General features: G+C 45.0%; 3 protein-coding genes across 4 annotated transcripts; 1 reads left to right on the plus strand and 2 right to left on the minus strand.

The window, feature by feature from the left end:
• Positions 1-63: 63 nt before the first annotated feature.
• Positions 64-5,749, minus strand: plaa (phospholipase A2-activating protein). Of its 2 annotated transcripts, none has more exons than XM_035625082.2 (14): positions 5,613-5,749; positions 4,460-4,653; positions 4,243-4,343; positions 3,940-4,060; positions 3,514-3,681; positions 3,254-3,389; positions 2,885-3,054; positions 2,597-2,748; positions 2,297-2,516; positions 2,101-2,166; positions 1,942-2,013; positions 1,526-1,633; positions 899-1,069; positions 64-764 (listed from the first exon to the last, which is right to left on the minus strand). In XM_035625082.2, exons 2-14 carry the CDS (start codon positions 4,629-4,631, stop codon positions 196-198), a joined length of 2,226 nt encoding a protein of 741 aa, XP_035480975.1. In that variant the 5' UTR covers positions 4,632-4,653; positions 5,613-5,749; the 3' UTR covers positions 64-195. The 2 variants fall into 2 exon arrangements, with proteins under 2 accessions (XP_035480975.1, XP_035480973.1); XM_035625080.2 differs by lacking the exon at positions 5,613-5,749 and adding an exon at positions 5,073-5,493.
• Positions 5,750-6,466: 717 nt separating this feature from the next.
• tmem121b (transmembrane protein 121B) lies at positions 6,467-12,608 on the plus strand. The gene has a single exon (XM_035625083.2). The coding sequence runs from the start codon at positions 6,517-6,519 to the stop codon at positions 7,693-7,695; it is 1,179 nt and encodes a 392-aa protein (XP_035480976.1). The 5' UTR covers positions 6,467-6,516; the 3' UTR covers positions 7,696-12,608.
• A 156-nt stretch (positions 12,609-12,764) lies between these two features.
• il17ra1a (interleukin 17 receptor A1a) lies at positions 12,765-21,934 on the minus strand. The gene is made up of 11 exons (XM_035625079.2): positions 21,587-21,934; positions 20,277-20,301; positions 19,905-20,051; positions 19,693-19,814; positions 19,013-19,139; positions 17,605-17,652; positions 17,369-17,526; positions 16,361-16,435; positions 16,184-16,253; positions 15,205-15,315; positions 12,765-15,058 (listed from the first exon to the last, which is right to left on the minus strand). The coding sequence occupies exons 1-11, from the start codon at positions 21,815-21,817 to the stop codon at positions 13,593-13,595; spliced, it is 2,580 nt and encodes an 859-aa protein (XP_035480972.2). The 5' UTR covers positions 21,818-21,934; the 3' UTR covers positions 12,765-13,592.
• Positions 21,935-22,298: the final 364 nt, after the last annotated feature.

Here is a 22,298-nt window from a genome sequence, read left to right on the forward strand (position 1 = left end):
AACCCGACACATTAGTTAAGGGGCTTTGGGAAAGAGTGGTAATAAAAACACAGACTAAGCCTATGCATTGACTTCATTTGTCCTTTTTTTTATTGCAGAACATACATTATTTAAGTCTCAACCACAACTGATTTAGCAGAACAGAGCAATAGTAAGAAAGAAGTGCTCTTCATTTTTTTTTTTCAATCATTCACATCATTGAAGTTCTTTTAAAACCAACTGACAACACTCGGCCAACTTAGATGGATCAGACACCGATGAGTACTTGGAGATCTGAGAATTTACCCCCAAAGAGCGAGCCAGGTCCTGGGCTGTTTGGTCTGAGGCCACAGTGGTTCCCAAGGACACCAGCAGCCTAAACACCGCCTCCTTGTCTTGTACCGTCTCCAGAGCTCTGCTGGCCACAGAGAGGCACTGGGCCTTGGCCTCGAGATCGGGTTGGCTGTGCAGGCAGCCAGCATAGTTAAGCACCAGAGTGGCCAGGGCAATGTGGATGTTCTTATTGTTGACGGTGGCCAGGTCAGCAGCACGCGATAGCACAGTTTCACGCTGGGCCATGAGGAGGGCTCGGCCATGCCTGCCACTAAAGCAGTTACACAGAGTCCGCAGTGCCAACATCTGGTTGGCTGGACGCCCCTCAGGCCTCATCAGGCTCAGCAGATGGTTGCACAGCTGGACTCCCTCTGCCTCGCCGCAGAGGCTCTCGTTAACCTGCGGGTGGCGCACCGCCAGTCTCATAATGTCCAGGACCGGAAACACTATGTCTTCAATCCAGGAGAAAGGAAAGAGTAGTTTGGTTAGGGAACAGTTTAGCACTAGAGAACTTTGTACATTGAAATTGTTCTATTTTTGTAATAAACATACAAATAATAACAATAAAATAAAGCTGTTGCTGTACCTTCAGGCCAGTGAGAAGCCTTCCAGAGGAGGTTGATCTGCTGGAGGTTTGGAGGAGCTTCAGAGGAGTTGGGCCCACAGACAGCCATCAGCAGCCTTTCCAGGCTTTCCAGAATTTCCTCAGACAGCTTGTGCTTCTGAGGGGCACCTTCATTAAGCTCCTTCATCTTGGCTGGTGAGGACAGAACAAATCAGTGACCCTGACACAGTCGGGAAACTTTAATGAACCAGGTGAAAGTATTCTGGTTTCAATATTCTTGTGAGAAGAAGTGTATGTACGCTGCTTACTTTTAAACTTTTAAAACAAATAAAAATTTAAAAAAACACATTCGGATATATTTTATCAAAAAATACAAGTTTTTGCCATAGCTACATAGCTGACATTGGTGGATGCTTGATTTTGACATCCCACTGGCTGCACAACTTAAGAGGAACCTACACAGACATGCATTATAAGTTCTGTGGTTTGGTTTAGTTTGAGTTAAGCTTCTTGAATGTGTCACGATTTCAAACTAAGCCGTTTCCATTGTCTTGCCTGGTTAAATAAGTGGATCTTTACATTGCAACTCAATCAGCATGGCTTAATGTAGACCGTAGTTGCACATCATCAAGCCCACAAAATGCTTACCAATGATCTGTGTGGTATTGGCTTGATCAAAGGTCACGCCATCAGTCTTGGGGAAGTAGATGTTGGTCGCGATCTGCCTGAGAGCTGCTGAGGAGTAGGCACCTCCACCTGCCAGGTAACAATCATCATTTAGGGTTGGAAACCAATCACAAACTGCCTTGTGACATTTTCATATTGGAGAAATGCAATTGACATGGGTCTCCTTTTCTTCTATGTTGACTACTCATATCTTGCTTTATCAGTTAAGATGAGACAAATGTCACAATTTGATCTCTGATATCTTGAGATCTTTGAATTATCTTTCTCTAGAATTCGAGAAACGCAAGCCTCATGACCTCATCATCTCAGATGTTCAAGGGCGTTTGTGTAGTTTGTCTTTTCTTTACACAGAGTTGTTCCTTCAGTATTTAACTCACCTGTGAAGGGATCTGCCACGCCTACAGGAGCACTTGGGTTCAGACCAGCCCCCGGGATGTAGCGACCAGAGCCTGTGGGGGGGAAAAACGCTGCTGTGAAAATAAAATCTCCGGTGATGTTCAAATTGTGAAAAACCTTTTTCAGTAAACAAAGCGTACCCGTGAATGGATCATTTCCAAAGCCTGGCATATTATCAGGAGACCCGGGGATATATCGAGCTCCTCCTGCGAGACGAAGAGACCGAAAATCTTATGGGTAATTTCGTCTCATTACGTTTAAATACCATAATGAAAGTATATAAATGTACAGACTCAAGGTGAAACAGAAGTCCAAGTAATTATGTTTTGGTCTCACCAGTGAATGGATCCGCAACAGTGGGCTGTGCTGGTCCCACCACATGACCTTTGGTGTTCTCTATGATAAAATTGGCAACCTGGTCGAGGAACATGGGGCTGAGGTCGTTCTTCTGCAAGAAGTTGTGCGCCGTCAGCCAGGGGTCCTCTGACAGGTTGTAAGGCAGCTTCATGGACGGCCCTCCCTCATTCACCTCGATGGTAAAGACAAAGTCGTATTCCTGGGGGCAGATCAGGGGTCACTGATGACTGCTCTTGTGCAGTGCTGCCCATACCCTCGTCACAAAGCTTGTGGCCTTACCTTTCCTTCGTACATCACACTTTTGGAAGTCTGTTGGTTTGAGCCTTCGACCACATCTCCGATTTTTACCCAGCGGGCATCGCTGACACTCCACTGATATGCCTCCGCCTTCTGTCCATCCTTAATCAGCCGTGTCTGCCCATCACGATTTCCTGGAGGAAGTAAGCGAACACAGTCACCCTGATGCAGACATACTACTTGCTTTTTGTCAGAAAACACAAAGAGTTGTAAACCAGTAACACCAGATGCAGTGATTTTAAACATGATAAAAATAAAAAAAATTTAAACCAGGCTCAAGAAGGTGTTCCCTTCCTGGCAGATCCTCCAGTTTGATGTCGCCAAGCGTGCCTGTCTTGGGGTCAATTGTGGCTTTGGAGAGCTCTTCCTCGAAGGCCTGCAGGTCCTCTACACTGGCAATGCGGTCCTCAGCTTGCGTAAAAACACGGATAACTCCATCACTGGGGGCAGAGGGGAAGCATCTCTGTTAGTCACAAAAAACGTCTTACTATTCTATATTTGCCTGAGAATCTACATCATGTTGTGTGCATGCAACACAAAAAAATGTGAAGTAGAAGAAAAAGGCGCTGCCAAAAATGCAGAGTGGACACGATCAGGGAAATGATGAGTGTTGAAAAATGTCAAATTCAGTTCTGTTACCTGGCTCCAACAGCAATATCTCCATTAGGAAGAATACAACAGCACCAGACAGACAGGGCAGGCAGGCGGATGGTCTGAGAGCACTCTCCCTGCCGCCATATCCTCAATGTCCTGTCCTCTCCTGTGCTAACAAAATCTAATGGGAGGGGAAAAAAGCATCAGTCTGTGGCCAGGGAGGTGCTGTTCAAGAAACAGCCAGGCACCGGTGGTTGGTTAGACACACATTACAGGCCTTTAACTACTAAAATAAATGAACAAACCTTGGCAATTGGGGAAAACTGCTAAGCTGTAGATGTAGTCAGTGTGGCTGTGATAAACCTGTAGACATTCGCCTGTCACATGCCACCTTCTGATACTGGAGTCATTGCTGCAAGAGAAGAACTCTGTGTTGCTGATCACTGCTAGTCCCCTTACATAGCCCTCGTGACCTAAAATGGAAGGGGGGGAAAGATTGTTGTATTCATGAAATCTTATCTACTCCTCATCACAGTCCACTAGGCTGAAATCAATTAAAACATTTGTGGGTGTACTGCTTACAATAAGCTGGTATGCAAACTGGGGTTAATCGTTTATAAAAGTTCACCCAAAATCACATTTTTGAACAGACACAGATCCTAATAAAAATTAAAAAAATAATGAAAAAAATAACTTATTTTACTCGTGTTAAACACTTTCAAAACATTCACCTGTATACGTTCTCTCACATCGACCAGCTTTCCAAAGCTTAATGGTCTTGTCTGCTGATCCAGTTAGCATGAGGCCTTGTTCAGGTAATATGACCACTGCCCAAACTGCCGCAGTGTGGCCCTGTTGCAGAAAAACAAACAAAACCAAGAGGACATAAATGCCCGGTCACACCCCGTAATCATACATTTGCTGGTGACAGTTTCCCTGACGAAAATCGACATCAGATCATATTGTAAAAGTGCAAATGTCTACTCAGACAAACTGCCTCATTATGGCAAACCATTGTGGACGAACCAACCTACCTGCAAAGTCATCATGCACTTCTCATTGAGCCACACCTTCGCTGTGGTGTCCCAGGAGCCGCTCAGGAGTGTCCCAAACTTCCCGGACGACAGAGCGCAAACTGAGAACATTCAAAGTTGGAAAACTTGAACCAGACAAACTTGCCATTGTGCCTGAGGTGAAGATGCTTCCTGTTGTGTCAAGACGCTCCCGAGCGTATGGCAGAGCACGACTCACCTGTGTCTTTGTGACCCTCGAGGGTGAACAGGGGCTGTGGCTGGTCCAGCTTGAAAACGCATATCTTGTTATCGTGCCCGCCTGTGGCAATGAGTCCTTGAGGATATGTGTCAGTGGGTGCGATCATGCATACACAGGATACATAATTCGAGTGGCCGGACATGCAGTGCATCTCTGTGAAGCCTTTGTCCGGGCTGAGGAGAGGAGAGGGCAGAGAGCAAAGGCATGTTAAGTCAGCAGTCGGTAACAAGTGCAACACAACTGTGTGGCCGATCATCGTAAAACCGGCCGAGTAGATTAAATACCAGACTGAGGAGACTTCAGTCGGTCTTAATCTGGTGAATTTAAGCAATGCCTCCAACATCATTGGGTAACACCTGAATGAATGACAAAGCTAATTTGGGTAGGAGTTAGCTCACTAGCTAACATGGCCACCAACGTTAACTCGACTTCACAAGTAGCGGCGACTTGAGCGAGTGTCGTTACTTAGCTTGACACTTTAGTGACCGGATACACACATCCCCCCGAGCACAGCGGGGTTTACGAACAAACGCGAATGGATCGTCGCCGACCACCAGACTCGGTTAGCCGGCAGCAGGCTAACGCTAGCTACCTTGAGTTTGGTACCCAGACTTTTCCGGTTCGGTCTCTGGACACGGACACGAACGCTCCCTCCGGGAAAGCGGCAGCGGCGAGTCCCCTGACGTCCATCTCGTGGCCCGGGATGGAGCACCTGAGTTTGAATGCGTTGGTCGATGCCATTGTCCCCGACGACAACACGGCGAAGCTACAGTGATAGTGTTGTGCTAAGCGGCGGTTGCTGTCAACAAGCGCCGGCCGCTAATGCTAGCGGAAGTTGAATGACGTCACTCGCATTAAAGCGTAAAGATGTAAGATTAAAGTTAAAAGATTCCTTTATTGTCATCGCATGATACACACCACGAAATTCCAGGTGCTCAAAATAGAATCCCCTACTTAACATTCATACACAATTGTCAACATATATACAATTTTCCTCGGTGATGCAACAGTTTTGCAAAATTGTATTGTATATAAAAATTATATAAAATATATAAACAATTTCACATGAGTCGTATGTATTGTATGGAGTTAGAATTGGGTCATTAATACAGCGCACAGAAAAATGACTCACGAGCGATGTATGTCATTTCACACGCGCATATATTAACCATCGCGCGCAGATTTAAATCCCTTGAGGCTCAAGAGGGTCTGCTCTCGCTCGCTGGAAAAGCAGCTCCGCTGCACGAGGGTTATTTTTGCGCTCGCGGTGAAACATGTTACACTCTCGCGAGAGGCGGCTCCGCTGCTCGTGGAGCGCTTTGTACGCTCGCGGAGGGGGCGGAGCCTCTGGACTTTGACTGACAGCTCTCAGGGAGCCTGGAGTTGCCAGGTTGGATTTTCACGTAGGGAAAGTGTGATATCTTCGTATATCAGTGATCAGCACCCAGGCATTTCCACTGCTAGTGACTTTATTCAGGGAGCTGGCAGAACATCATAACATGCCCAACGTGGGGGTAAAGCCTCTCATGCCTCCGGCCACATACCCTCTCTCTGCACCTGCCTATAGGTGATTCCCTTGAGTATACTCCTAGAGCCCTCTACTGGCCAGGGACTGTAATAACATGTAATTAGTCCCTTCATGACAGGCAGGCAGAGAATCGACGGTTTATTGAGTGAATAGTTTTGCCCTTTTCTGCTGTGATTTCATCAATCACACTGAACTGTTGGTTCATGATCATGGGAAATATTGATCAGTGTGTGGATCATTGTATATAGAATTAGGTTTTAATTACTATTTATGGTCAGAGTCTCCTCGTGTTGTTCCGAGCTGCAGTGATAGAATAAAAAAAATATAAACTGTAATTATTGTCGTTATTATAATAATTATTATTGACTTATGACTTAGGCTCACAATAAGATAGCTGCTCCAGTCCATTCCATCACAGAGTCCGTGCCTTCCTTTGCGCATGTCTCCGCCTCTCCACCTTTTAAAGCGTCGGGGACGGGGAGAACAGGGAGGCGACCGCAGAAATACAATGATCTCTGGAACCGGGAACGACAATCCGAAGGCCGACTATCTCCAGTACGACGCGAGCTACTGCCCCGACTCCCCCGTTCCATCCTCTCCGGGAGCCGCGCAGCTGAGCAGGCGGCGGGACACGCAGACCACCAGCGGCAGCATCAACCCGGAGGGGAGCGGCAGCATCCAGCCCCTGGTCTCCTCGGCCGCGGCCGCCGCCTGCATCATGACATCGGGGGAGTTCATGCAGAGCGCCCCGCTGCTGGCGCACAGGTCCAAGAGGAGCCTGCTGTACAAGGCGCTCTGCTTCCTCCTGCTCGTCTTCCAGGGCGGCGTCCTGGACTTCTACCTCATCATCTTCACCGACCTGTACTGGTGCTCGTGGATCGCCACGGACCTGGTGGTGATCTCGGGCTGGGGCATCTTCTTCATGAAGAACGCGCGGAGCAAGCGGGAGCGGGCCTGCGGCTTCCACCAGAAGGGCTCCATCTTCGGCTGCAACCTCGGGGAGTTCACCTACGCCTACCTGGCCTGGCTCATCTACGTCATCGCCTGCACGCCCAAGGTGGTGCTGATCATGGAGACCTCCATCCTGGACCTGGTGGCGCTGAAGGTCCCGTGCGGCGCCACCGGCTTCAAGATCGTCGTGCTGCTCTCCGCGCCGCTGCTCTTCTGCCTCATCAACTCCATCATCGAGGACTTGAACGGGGCGACGCGCCACCACTCCCACTGCTGCTTCACGAGGACCTGCCTGGACCTGCTGGACAGCTTCACGCTGGTGGAGCTGCTGCTGCGGGACGAGATCCCCACCGCGTACCTGCAGTACACGGTCATCTCGGTGTACTTCGTGGCCCTGGCCGTGCCGGTGGTCTGGCTGTACGAGCTGACCGCGTCCGAGCTGCGCTGCCGGTGGCTGTGGGCGCGCTTCTCCGCGGGCCTCCTGGTCAACGCGCCCCTGCTGGTGGTCAGGTGTTTCCAGGTGTACGTGTACCACATGCCGGTGTCGGTGTTCATGTTCAAGAACATCTTCTTCCTCGTGTGCACGCTGCTGGAGCTGGTGGAGCAGTGCGCGGCGGTGCGCGGGGCGCGGAGGCTGACCGGCGGCGGCAACCCGGCGCAGTTCTCGCACGGCGTGTCCGAGAACGACATGTGTCCGCACGGGTACGTCAACACCCTGGCCGTCACGCAGTCCTAGAGCCCACTGCGTCTTCTACGCGCCCGGCAGCATCTGGGAATTGGAAAACCTCTGCTCCCAGATGTGGCGTCATTTGGAGGATCCCTTACGTGAAAAGCAGAGCAGCAGCAGAACTACATTTCTTCACCTGTGTGGGGAAAACATTTTTTTTACTTTGTGCAATTTGATTTGAAATTGAATCCTGGGGGGAAAATAGGAAAACAGGCTCAAGTTACAGCATCACCTCACCTAAACACAGAGTATTGCTTCCAACCCTCCAGGGCTCAACACGGGGACAGGGCTGGATTCGAAAAGTGGTCCCCATCTCGGTCAGTAAAGACTTTGTTGCTTCTATGAAAGAAAAGGGCCAAAATACACATTGAGGTGCATTACTTTGTCTACTTGCATCGTATCTTTAAAGGCTGTTTACTCGAAAGGCATTTTTTTCTCATTCTGAGCCAGAAATCTCCATTTACGTGCATCAAATTTTCCAGTTCAATCCCTGTCTATAAACTAGTTTTTAAGAGGAGAGATTTGTTGTTATATAATCCAAAGCCTGATTTATATAACATTTTATTTAAAAAATATGAACAAAATTTCTTTTGACAGTGATTTTCTGATTAATGCAGTGATAAATTTAAAAAAAGCGATTTCCAAAAGCCAATCTGTCAAAACCAAAGTTTAGCTGGTCAAACAAAATGAACCTGGCTTCATCCAATTCATTCAGATTTCTGTTCTGAAAACATTGTCCTAAGTGTGAGTGATGGTCCGGGGAGGTTTCATGGTGATATCCGTTTGTTCGAATGGTCCGGCCCGTTCCTCTGTTGTGTCTTACATCAGCCGAGTGTTGAAACTTCCCTGCCACACTGGACCTGTCTGACAGATACAGGCCTTGTGGAGGCGCCATGGGGGCAGGCAGGGGCTCAACAGAGGCCAACTGTTTGTTCAGCTCCACATTCAGTCTACCACAGAACTTCTTTACAACAACAAAAAGAGTTCCTACATGTTCTTTAGATTATTCCCAGTTACAGGGACAGACATTGTGGAAAGAGATGCTTTTAGATTGTGACGGGCATGAACTGAAGACCCATCTAGGTGCAGCCAGAGATCTCAGAGAAAAAAATATACACCCATTAATGCAGCTCTACCTTTCAAATATATCTATGTATATATTTGCTGTTGAATTGCAAAAAAAACCTATGTTTAAAAGCTCTCAAAAAGCAGGAGCTGTGTGCTAATACCTCGAAGAGCATCTCCTCTTTTGTTGTCAGTCTGGTAGAAAAGATCACCATTATGAAAACAGCCCGTCTGCTCTGTTTTAAAGGGTCATGTGCAAGAACTCTGCAAATATGTATTTCCTTTGTTGATATCTCATATTTATGCCTGGGACCGGATCATCGGCTATAAATTGAAGTGCCATAAAGGACCAGCTGCAGGGCCCATTTAATCTGAAACAGGGCCGCTACTTAGTGAGAAGTTCCAGTGCACTCCAGTGGAACTGCCTTGGGGCCAGTGTGGTGTGTATATGACCCAACCACTCACATTCTCCCGATGCAGTCGCCTGCTAGGTGCACATCCAACCACGACCACACATCATAGGACGCACACAAAAAAGGGAATAATCGAAAGATTATTATCCAAAGCAGTTTGAGTCCGTTTACAGCACATGGTTTGTTGCTGTGTTCGTCTGACGTCGCATTTCGAAATTGATGAATGGTCCTGACCCTGACGAGATTCAAGTTGTTTTCAATGTTTTTTTTTCAATTCTATGGACACACCTGGAACGCATCATCTGCACCAGCCTTACAATGCCCCCCCCCCCCCCCCGGCCAGTCTACAGGTGCTACTGTCAAACAGCTTACGATGAAGGCAGGACAGACTGCAGTGTTGTGCGTTGGACCTCGTTCAGTTCTTTGTGTCCAATCTGAGACTTTCCACCGCTGCACTTGAATCAAGTACAGCGCCACAGCATCCGGACTGTGTGAAAGTGCAATTTGAAGAATCCCGACTCCACTCATGTACTTGTACAGTGTTTTTTCTGTCGATGATGGTGTTATCTGCCAATTCTGCAATTCCGTGTCCGGTCCCGAGGATTAGAGTAGACGTGTGTGTGTGTGTGTGTGTGTGTGTGTGTGTGTGTGTGTGTGTGTGTGTGTGTGCGAAAGTTAATGCCATTGCATAAAGACCCAATAGTGCCGTGACAAACAGGTTTTTTCTACAGCTCTTTTAAACGGATCCCTGGCCAACGCTGGCTCTTCTACTGTTCTACTACTTCTGTCACAAACGACAACTGGGTACTTTTCACGCTGTCAGTCACCGGCTCACAGTGTTTTCCTTCTTTGCTGAAAAGTCAAAGCCATCAGACAAAAAAAGCTCAGCAGACTCTGAAAAGGTTCGCCACATGTTCAACACCTGTGAGAGAGTCAACCGTGGGACTGCATGGGATGCCATGTTCCTTAAAAAGTCAGTTATGAAGGGAAAGAAGAAATGGCTCCATACAGCAGTATTGAGCACACCAGAGAGAATTGCCTCAGTTTAGCTTTAAAATGTGCTCATACTTGAGAGAAAGGGATTTTGTCCAGAGACAGACTGGAGCTGGTAAAGAAAGTGGAACATCTAGCAACTAAAGATCCGGTTACTTTTCTCAGGAGAGGAGAGTGGATAGTGGACTCATTAGATTCGTCACGTGGACGCATGTTTCATGTAATGTTATACCTATAATATACTACCTGGTGGGAAGGGGCCACCGCATACATAAAATCCCATCCCCTCCTATTTTGTACCACAACATCCAGTGGCACACAGTCGTCCCCGACTTTGTCACTTTATTGTAACAATAATGACCTTGGTATTGTGAGGCGACCATTTAGTGATTTGAAAGGAGCAGCCTGACATTCTAGGAAAAATAGATTTCCCGTCTTTAGAAACGGTAACGTAGATATTGACCATTTTGTTGGATTTGGAAAATGCAGCTGGTCCTCTCTGGAAAAAACACTTCAGAATACCTGAATATCTACGTTTATGTGTTTCTGACATGCGACCTCCAAGGTGCCATCCGTTTCAAAGGCAGAAATACACTCGCATGGAATTCCGTTCAGAAAGTTTTTTTTAGCTGGCCAAAGTGTGCGACCTTGACGACACAGACTGGTCCCAGTGCTGGAACAGAATCACTCCAACTCTGTAGCAAAGCTGTGCCAATTCGAGTGTCAGACCATAACGTACAGTGTGTATAAAAAAGATGGACAGTGTGAACTTGACCAATCGCAAGTCAATCTCAGCTGTCAATCATTCACCATGTTTAATAGTCTCAAAAAAACTAAAACAAACCAAAATTAACACAATCACACAATCACTATGATCAGAACTACATAAAATGACAGAAACCTCTTTTGGAAAAGAAATGTATTTGACGCATATTTTCACTTTTTGATTTGGCACTTTTTGGTGGCTGGCTGACCAATGTTGCAGTCGGGCCACCAGGGGGCGATCATGATGCTTTGGCTTCACTTCACAACTCACTGTAGGTAAAACAGTCCAATAATCATAATTCAGACTATTCTGTTAAAGCGATCCATGTACGTCTTAAAAAAATGATTAGTGACACACACACATGGTGTGTCCTACAGGTTGTGTTGAAAATGCACCTTTTTTAGTGTACGTGTTTCTAAACTTCCACATACAGCTGAAGATTTACCAGTGACATCACACGGCTTTGTTTTAACAGTGGGTATGTCGTGGTATTGCCAAGGTCCTCAACGATGAGCTCTTCCATAAGCTTACGGTAATGTCGCGAATGAGAGTAAATGTGACTGAAGAGTATGTACAGTCAAGAAGTTGTGCAATATGGGTCAGAGGGGTTCAGACTGATTTTAGTGCCTGTTATTAATGAGTTATGAATGAAATCGTCATACACTGAGGTGAATTTAACCACAGTGAGGATATCGGTGCAATTTCACAGCTTTGTTTCCTCAGTGTGAGCGGTCAGTGAGTACGCAGGTCAGAGGTCGTTGTGACTTGTGCCTTGTGAGCGGCGTAGGACAAGTGTTCAGGGCGAGAGGCCGGGCCTCCTTCAGGGCGGTTCCAAACAGTTTCAGAGGAAGCTCAGTGAAGGGAATAATAAACTAAATAATATATATTATTATAAAAAGGATATATGATGATGAAAGGATAAGGAAATGTGTGATTTGGTTTAACTAATGAAGGCCTAAGGAAAGACCTCAAATGTATGTGGTGTAGTCTGAGGTTATGTCAGACAGCAATATTAGGCTAACTTTGTTCAATTATTGAGTGTCAATGGGACCAAATAACATAACTATATGATCGAAATGAATCCAGAAATCGAGCAAAACTAAGCAAATGAACTAGGGCAGAGTGCCTGGTGCTTCTTATCTTTTTTTTTTTATACCAAGCGTTATCCGAGGGGAGGCACAGTTACACAGTGACATGCCGAGCAGAACCGCTTCTTTCTGTTTGTTTGTTGCTTAACATGTTTTTTGCCAAAGTATTAAGAATGTTATATTCTAGACTTTTTTGAATAACTTCCTCGTGCCAGTAATCTCCTAAACCTTTTGCATACGCATCGTACTCTGTTGGAAAAGAGTCCTTTTTTTGTATTTGCACATGAACCTCACCACTCCAGCCCCAGTGAGGTCCAGACGTTTTTTGGAACCCGCTGTAGTTTAATCACGAGCAGGACCATTTATTTACATGAAACTGTAAACTGAAGTAGGGTGGGCCTTTAACCTGCATGAATGAGCACAGTTACAATGAAACTACCAAAGGCTTGCATGGACATGGCTATATAAGGAGCCAGTCATGCTAAACAAATTCAAATTATTCCCCAAAAAAAGTTTTTCTTAATTTGGCTACATGGATTAAAAAAAAACACGACAATTTGAACAACCACATCTTAAAATATATGGCTTACCCTTTTTCTTCAAACTTTTTTACAGGGATGCTATTGTTTACACAAAGGACTCTGTACTATAAAGTTATGTGGTGTATATCTGTACCAATATAATCCAATCAATGTACTGTAGATGTAAATCAGAGTATTATGTGGTTGAAACCTGAAATAAATCTGAGGAAAGTACTGTACAAAGTGTTTGTTTATTATGCTTTTTTTATAACTGAGGAAAAATCATTAACCCTGAAGCAAAGACAAGTGCTGTTAGATTCAGTATGAGTCTTGATTAAAAACTAATATATGCGGTAAAAAATACCATTTTAGCAAAATATAAACAGAAGTTATCAAAGGACTTAAAACCAGATTTCAACTAAGTGTTCTCAGGCTACATCTCTACAGGATGGGGCTTCAGGTTTGCGTGAGCACACAGGTGTTATCTTAAGACTCCCATGCACCATTCACTAGAAAGTGTTGTACTAGATTCCTAGATTGTGAACCTGGAACTTCCCAATCTCCTGAGGATCTGGGGTCCACTGAGCAGATCCTTCTCTGCTTGGTTGAATATCCAGCTTTGTAGCCTCCTGTCTAAGTGCTGAACCTCAAGGAGAAGTTCATAAAGATTCAGTTACTCCCGTGACCACTAGACGCCGGCACCATGAAACAGAGTCCAGATGAATATGTCCATGGGGTCCAACACAAGGGGCAACATCCACAACAACAAGTCTACATGTGCAGTTCCCCCATCCCTGTGTAAGTCACTTCTTTGTTCCATGAAGGCAATTGACACATTAGTAATGTATGGATTATTGAATTTAACAAACTTGTAAATAAACCTCTAATATATGAGCCCCACACTTCACTGGCCATAGGCACTGGATTGGCGATGTCCAATTCCTCGTAGTGTCTGGAGCTCTTGCTCCCTCCTATATGTAAGATGATCACAAAGGTAATGTCGCTTTAAATTGGGAGCGTTTGGCACCTATTGCTGCAGGTGGACTTTGGACAATGAGCATCAGTTGCCTTCAGGACCCATGTCAGAGTATGTGAGATCTTGCTGAAACAGCTCCTCCTGCAGCCTTGCTAGAGCCACCAGTGGATCCTCTTTGAAGGGGGATTCGTGCTGGGAGGACATTTTAGAGATATACCCTTGATCAGATCCACTGTTTGGACCCTTTCGACTAGGGCCCAGAAACTCATTGTCATCCATCTTCACTGGCAGGGACAAGCTGACTTCAGATGGAGGGAAATATTCACTCTGCATGTCTGCACATGAGGATTCTTGAGGATTTGAGTCAGGGAAATTCTGTAGGTCCGAGCCTCTCAAGTCCAAATGAGCAGAGAGTTGGCTTGTTGGCACCAATGAATCTTCTTCATCATCCTCAGTGGGAACTTGGCCCAGTGGTTGTTCCTCAAGGGCGAGCCACTTCTGTCTTGGTGATAGAGGCTTGTTTAAAACAGGTTCAACTATGTAGACAGATTCCGGTCTGGGGCTGTGAGGGTACATGTGATCGGTCAACACGTCCTCCAGGTTCGATGGATGCTGATAGTTGTACTCAAGGTTTACTTCTGGTGTCACTTCTACCACTGACGACAGGGGGTGCGGTGGGTTGAGTTCAGGTGTAAGGACATGAACACTGTTACAATTTTCTGTGATTTCTACCTCATGGATGTAGACAGGAGGGCCATCTCTGATTTGAGGGACACACTTTAGGACTGGAGGGATATGCAGCTTGTCAATCAGAAGGTTGGCCTCAGTCATGACCTCCTCCTCACAATCCACACACTCCTTCTCAAACCAGTCAGGATTTTCCAACTGGTAGGCCTGGAAAGTTTCGATGGCATTCTTCAGGGCTTTGCCTGAGGGACAATTGAAATATTCGTCCCCTCCGATGCCTGGAATGTGGTTGACCTGATCCGGCTGATACTTTTCAATGTCCACAATGCGGAAGTACAGCTCTTCGAAGTGTTTCATCAGCTTATATTTGACTGTGATGTCAAAAACCGATGGTATGTCTTGTTTGCTGCTGACGTCGTCGAAGTACGCCACCATGTACTTGCCCAGCATGCCCGCCTGGTGCATGTCTGGTAGGAAAAGGTGGAGAAAGGGGGTGAGCATGTCGTCTGTGGGGGAGACAAGGTCCTCCCTCAGTGTTACCCGGCCTTGACCGCACAAGGCCCTCCACTTTGCCTGGACGCCTTGCGAGCACAGGACCAGGATTTTGTCAGAGGGATTTTTCAGCTGTTGCCGTTGCCACTCGAGCCAGCGGAGGCGACCCACCAAGCCAACCGAGGTGGAGTCTAGCAAATCCACCAGCACCTTGGTGCCACACTTGATCTGGAGGAAGGCGCAGAGCTTGAGCACTATGTCCCTGTAGAGGTAGTGGTCCTGAGAGTAGATGACCAGCACTTTGGGAGGTTGTTTAAGCTGCTGCTGTGGCAGTTTGTCACCCTGCACAGGTGCTGCAGCGACAATTTTGCCTGAAAGTGCACAAGAGCACAGTTAAGAGAATATTGCCAATAAAAAACAAAGGTACATATCAAAAAAGTTATATTCTATATTCAATGAAAAGGGTTTTGATGTTAGAACTCAATGACGAAGGAATGGAAAATGCATCGGGACTGACCTGGCTTCCTGCAAAGCACGCACATAACAATTGTCATCACTACACACATTAACACCACTCCCAGGGTGACGAATGTGTACAAAGGAACATCCTGCTTGTCTGGTGGATTTACTGTGGGAAACGGAACACAGTTCGCTGATTAGTTGTCGCTGTTTAATACAGAGTGAAGTAGTCATGAAATTTTATTTGTCAAAACCAATGACGTTCACATCAGCCTCTGCAAATGTTGGAATCATAACATGCTGATATAAGACTGCTAAACTACAATGGTGAACATGTTAACATAAAATCAACAAACAGGCGGAAGACCACAAGATATTCCCATAACAGGTAGCTGCATGTCCTCATATAAGCTGCATACCTGCTGTGCGAGCTGAATTAGACAATATGGAGTCTTGACATTGGTCCTGGCTGTTAACACGTTATTGTCTCAGAGCACAGACGTGTTTAATCAGTATAGCAACCCACTTTTCCAACTGTACAAACTGTCCAATCATCATGGTTCAATCACTGAATCTTGATTCAAACTCCCCCCTCAGCACCCTCTCCTCAGTCATCCTCCCACTAGCTGCAGCTGTGAAGGGGCTTTGGACTTGTCTGTGACTTGGACCAGCAGCAGTAGTGTACTTTCACTGTCACTAAATGTTTCCACTGCTCGCTCGTGTTGCCGCCTTTACTTGCAAAACATTTGTTACACTTGTTCCCACGAGCGTTGTCAGACGAGCGTTGACAGACCAGCTAAATTTCAGGCGAACTGGTGCCAAGGAGAAATTTTATTTGCACTTTTTTACTTGCGCTGATGCTGTTTTCATTTACACCTCGGAAGCTCGGACGTCTCTCTAGGCTTTGTGCATTGGCTGCGGTGTATGTCATGCGAGTCGCCAATTAAAGAGCCGTGCAATGAGTAACACTGGGCTAGAATGTTTAGCAACTCTTCTACCGATATCAGGAAACCGATATTAGACATCTCCCAACATACCATGACAAATATCCTGAGTTCTCCCTTGCCGGGCACAGTCCTGGCCACATTGTGGGAAAATCGGTTTGACCTGCAGTGAAGAGGGAAGTCATGTTCAAACATCATGTACGAACGTGATCATGGATACTGCGTACGAAACAGTGGCATCGCTTGGCATAGTAGATCTGAAAAGGCTACCTCGACGTCGAACTGGCAGCAGGATGTGGGCCATTTACTAAGGCTGAATGTCACATTCAGAGTTGTGTGGTTGGCCTGGAAAAGAGAAGGAATGGTTACTGTAAGAACACTCGTCAGACAATTATCATCTCAAATATTTCCATTCTTTGACTTCCATTCTGGTACATTTGAAGTTGAACACCTTTCAGTTTTGGAAAATCTATGTTCAAAAAAAATTGTGTGCTAGTGTATACATCTGTTTCAACTTGCTTTAAATTTACCCATCAGTTTGACACTGTGCTTAAGTGAAGCCTAACAACAGAAGGTTGAGTACAGCACAATACGATTCAAAGGCACAGAACAAAACTACAGCTTCTTGCCATCACTGCTTGGTGTCAACCTAAGTTAGTACGATGAGAGCGCAACACACTGCTGCTTCGAAACCACATGCCGATAGACAAAGCACAAGCGAATTAGAAAAACCTCAACACAAGCACTGCAAACACACACAACCACATAGGCATTTTTCTATTTGCGTCACAGTGTTCTGAACTCTCGCCATAGGTAAGAGCTGCTGGTAAAGACTCTTAACAGCACATGGATACAAACAGTCAGCAGGCAGCAGTCGAAGCTGCCTTGTCACTGCTACTGAACTGCAGCAAACATTATCTCCTCTGAACGCAGCCTAACACACCCCATAATGCAGTGTAGGAAGGTACGATATGTGAGGCCAAAACTGTATCTGTGCCTGAGTAGTTTGTGAAACATAATGAGCAGTCTGTTCCACATTCAGCAGAAAAATGCTGCAGGAAACATTTTTCTGCTCTGCAAAGTAGGAAAAATAACTGGGGTAAAAACTAGGTTAAGATACAAAGCACAGGATGTTTTAATGAGCACCTACATGTTCTGATGTTCTAGGTCAAATCGCTGAAAAAGGAAACTGCATTTGCCTTCTGCGGAAGACGGAGGCGGCCTCCTGCGCGAGTGCTCTGTGAACGCATCCTCACGTCCATCGTGACACAAACTTACCTTGTATACACGGTCTACGTGCTGATGAACAGCGGAGCAGCGAACAATGACCATGTACTCCTCGCAGAGTCTGTCAGGACTGAAGCTGACCGCCAGCGCAGACCCGCCCTCCACCGCGGGGACTTTAGCCAGACTTATGTTCGCCTGCCATAGACTTCCTACGGCACAGAAACAAGACAGCGTGTTCGAAAACGATTGACGTGATTCACTCACTCAGGCGGCTGTCGGTGACTCACCTCTCTCCACGCAAAACTGGGTCATCTGCATTGTGGCATCTTGACAACCTGAGCAAAGCAAGAACCAGGAGAGAATCTTTCATCAGTCGAAGTGAAAAGGACTGAAGGTTACGCAGAGGAGTGAGGGTGAAACCAGATCTTTTCACCTGAAACATACAGCAAGGTTTTGAAAAATTGTATGAATTTATCATCTCACACTGTATATTCTTGTTTACAGATGTGAGACCCACATGTTTGTTTCAGATACTACTCTACATATACACATTTAAAGTGTACATAGTCCTATATATTCCAGTTCATCGTTTTATCTCGGATAGACAGATAACAGACTGATGACATTAGAAATAATATAATATAATGTAATATAATGTAAGGTAAATATAATAAAAAATATAACATAACATAACAAAATAAAATACAATACAATATAATATAATATAATTAAATAAAATATAACATAACATAATATAATATAATGTAGCATCATATTTTTTAGAATATAATATAATATAATAAATTAAAAAGCATGGAATGAGAAAAGTGAAGGTGGCGTTGTAACACCATTCACTGTAACACAAGGCGCATTCATGCTTGAGTTTCAGTGTTCATGTGAAAAATCCATTTCCTCCTATTGACTGATTTATTTACACAACCCTGTTTGTCCTTGCATAACACATACCTGGCATAAACCAAAACGGGTTAGTCAGAAACATTTTACACCCAGTGCAATTAGCGCCCATCAGTCAGAGCCCTGTGGGCATGGGAGGCCTCAGGCGAGGTGTATTTGGGTGCATTGTTGTGGCACTGCCATACTGAAGCAGCAAAAACAACATTTGCGCTGTTGGCCTGCAGTACTTCACTGGCAGCTGAACACTCTGCATGTTACACACAGATAACCTGCTCGTCCATGAAGTCTCTTACTAACCAGGCAAATCCGCCAACTATGAGAGTTACCTGCTAAACGGAATAGGAGGTGGTTTTCTAATGACTTCGTTGGATGATTTATTAGAAGATTTAGTAATATTAAAAAAAACTTTAAAACACGCGCCTGATGCAGCAACCCTTTTTTTCGGCCGTTAAACTGACAAACGTGGATTTGGATCATTATTAAAGTAGAGACCAAGGAGTAACGGCAATGTCTGGGAAATCATTGCCCCCTAATTAATGTTCAACTTTACGTAGAAAGGTGATTATTTACTCTGGTTTAAGCATTAAGTTTCTCATATGTTTTGTTCTGGAGCCACTGAGTCACATGGGTGACGACGTCCTGTCTCGAAAAGAAACCAGACTGTTCCGATCATAACTTCGTCCAGCAGCGGAAGGGAAGATGGACTCTCTTTCTGCATCAGCAGCAATTACAGCAACAACAAAAACAAAAGAAAAAACACTGCTTCCGACTTCCACTCACCAGGAACAATGAGCTCCTTGCTGACGTCGTAGCCGCTGTGGCCAATCTCAGGTTTGGGGATGTTCACCACGGAGACCTGGTATCTGTGACCGGGCTCCAGCACCACCATGTTTGCGGACAACAACCACTGAAAAAAACACAGAGCACAAAGACACACAAGTTTTCTCTCTGATGATCTCAGTCCAATCTGATGTTTTATATATTTTTGGGAATTGTGAACTGAATTGGGTCCACAGCAGTGAACGCAGAATACTGTCAACTGCTGATAGTAGGCATTTGGTCGAGTTCCTGGTCTTACACATTTGACCATATATTCCTTCCATCCTTCCATTTTCTTCCACTTATCATTTGGGCCACTTTGTATCCAGGCTTAATGGTAAAAGGACTGCATTTTGTACGGCGCTTCTCTTGTCTCAACGACCACTCAGAGCACTTCTACAGTTCATTCATTCATACAGCGCTGCGATTAACTGCAACTGATTCACTTTTTCTGTCACATTCATACACTGCCGGTACAATTTAGAGTCAAGTGTCTCGCCCACGGACACAGCAGGACACATCCATCCATCCATCTAGTTCTTTAGGTCAATTCCCCAAGAGGGAGCTGAAACCTTACCTTCCACGAAATTGGAATATAATCGGACAAAAGGAACCATTTGAAGTGATTTAGTCCAACCCACCTTTTCCCCGGTTGGACTTCTCATTGTGAGCGTGTCTTTGAAAGTATATCGAACACACAGGTTCAGATTGGTGGACATCACCAGGACGTGCAGCTCCGTGGCCTTCAGGAAACTGATGCTGCCTGAGGAAACACAGCAGAGTACCGTGTGTCAATGATCCCTTCGCCATGCTGTCATGTACGTCATGACGATGTCACAGCAGACCAACTTACCGTCATCCGTTAGCGTCCAGTTGGCGCCGAGGACAGGCAGCAGGCGTCCCGCCTCGTCCCGCCGGGTGTCCACAGACACCTGCAGCTCCTCCGGTCTGCTGGGAGTGTACTTGTTCACGTCCAGCCAGCTAGTGTCCAGACAGTTACCTGCGCGCGCGCGCGCGCGCACACACACACACACACACACACACACACACACACACACACACACACACACACACACACACACACACACACACACACACACACACACACACACACACACACACACACACACACACACACACACACACACACACACACACACACACTATGTCACATCCATATTTTTTTCAGATCTTTATTTCGAGGGTCCTGCAGAGATTTACTTACTTGTGTGGACGGTGCACCTCAAATCCTGGGACAGGAAAAAGAAATCAGAAAAAAGGAAAAAATTTGAAAGGAGGATTCTAGTATTTACATTCTAAAAACAGATAATTTAATTAATTAAAAAACATTTAAAAAAAAAAAAACCCAACAACTTCTGTGTGGTTCCCTCTAATGGCCGTGTTTATGAGGTCATATTTTTCAGCATATCGTGTCATAAGGAAGTGATTCTATTTTAACGAGAAACTTTCATGGGCTTTCAGTCAACGTCTAAATGACAAGACAAAATACACACAGACAGAAATCACCAATGATTAATAAAACAAATATTTCTGTTCAACTTTGTACATAAATTATTTCTATGAATAAAATGAGCAGCTCGTTGAACGAGTACAGTGTGAAGCCTAACCCTCATGTTTATTTAACCGTCACGCTGTGAGGACATGACATTCATATCAATTGTTTGTCCTTGTTCAGCATTGATGTTGACCTAGTCGCCTGCGACCTACCACCATTTTAATCTACGTTATGTCAATCTAACAACATAGTGACTTTAGACTCAGTTTTTTATGCATTTCAATAATAAAATAAAAAGATAAACAAAAATGAATACATATAAAAAATTGAAGAGGAATAAAAATAATTTGAAAAGGATTTTCCCTGTGGCCCCAGTCCTCTTTGTGTGATCGTTAGACTTTATGTTTTGTTTTTTTCTATTAGGCAGGCTTTTGTTTCTCTTAAACAAAAGTATATTGACGTGGCCCTTATTCTCCATTCTACTTTATCTTTTGTTTTCTTTATACTTTTCTCACATTTCCAGAATGCTGTGTCTCGACTCCTCTGTATTCTAATGTATCTATCATAGGGCTGCTAATAACGATTCTTTTCACAATCGATTCATCTGTGGATTATTTTCTCGATAAATCGATTAGTTGTTTGGTCCATAAAATGGTAAAAAATGATGATGTTTTGTTTTGTCCACACACCAAATGTATTGAGTTCACTGTCACAGAGGAGCAAAGAAACCAGAACATATTCACATTTAAGAAGCTGATATGAGAGAATTTTGACTTTTTCATAAAAACTACTTGAACCGATTAATCGATTATCAAAATAGTTGGCGATTCATTTAATATAATCAATTACTAATTGCAGCTCTCCTCTCGCGTATTTCTTTTCTTTCTTTCATTTTCATTTTTACAGATGAATAAAATCCACAGGGCCAGGTTCCTCCCGTTGAACAGAACAATCAAATACATAAGAATGTAAATATAAGAAAGATAGGTGAATCAGAGGAGAGTACGGAGTGACGTTACCTGTCGCGGGCAGCGCAGGGGGCTCAGCACCCGCAGCGGGGACGCGAGCGACGCACACAGCACAACGACGACCGCTCGGAGGATCATGGCCGTCGCCTTGTTTCTCCTACTCTCAGGTGGAAGAAGAGCCTTCCGCCATGAAAGAAGGATATCACACCATCTCCAGAAGCGCCGCGAGCTCGCGGGGGACTCGTGAGTGGCCGCGCCGTGCGCCCGGAAGCCGCTGCGCATTCATGAACAACTTCCTGCTCGCGGCAACTACCTGCTGCCAGGAAGTTACCTCGTGCTGCGTTCACGTCGCCTGGGAATAGGGACGACTGCTCTGAGCGGAGCCAGCGACATCAATACCTGAGAAAGGAAGACACAAGATGGAAATAAATAATAGTGGGAGAAAAAACACAAGTGAGCAATCAGGAATTGGGCTACATAGATATTACATTACAAGATACATTACATTCATTTAGCAGAAGCTTTTGTCCAAAGCGACTCACAATAAGTGCATAAACATTTGTCAAATGGGCAAAAACAGCTTCAGGTGCTCATTTAGAATTATTTTTTTTGTTAAATAAATTCAGGGATTAATATTCATACAGATGTAGGGCTTATCGAGTTTAACAACATTTTACATATGTCTTGTATAGTTATAATAACGCTTAAGCTAAATATGCATTATAGGAGTATAAGAAACTATTTGTGTATAAAATAGTTTTCC

Source organism: Scophthalmus maximus, chromosome 2, assembly GCF_022379125.1.
Source record: "Scophthalmus maximus strain ysfricsl-2021 chromosome 2, ASM2237912v1, whole genome shotgun sequence".
NCBI classification, from domain to species: domain Eukaryota; kingdom Metazoa; phylum Chordata; class Actinopteri; order Pleuronectiformes; family Scophthalmidae; genus Scophthalmus; species Scophthalmus maximus.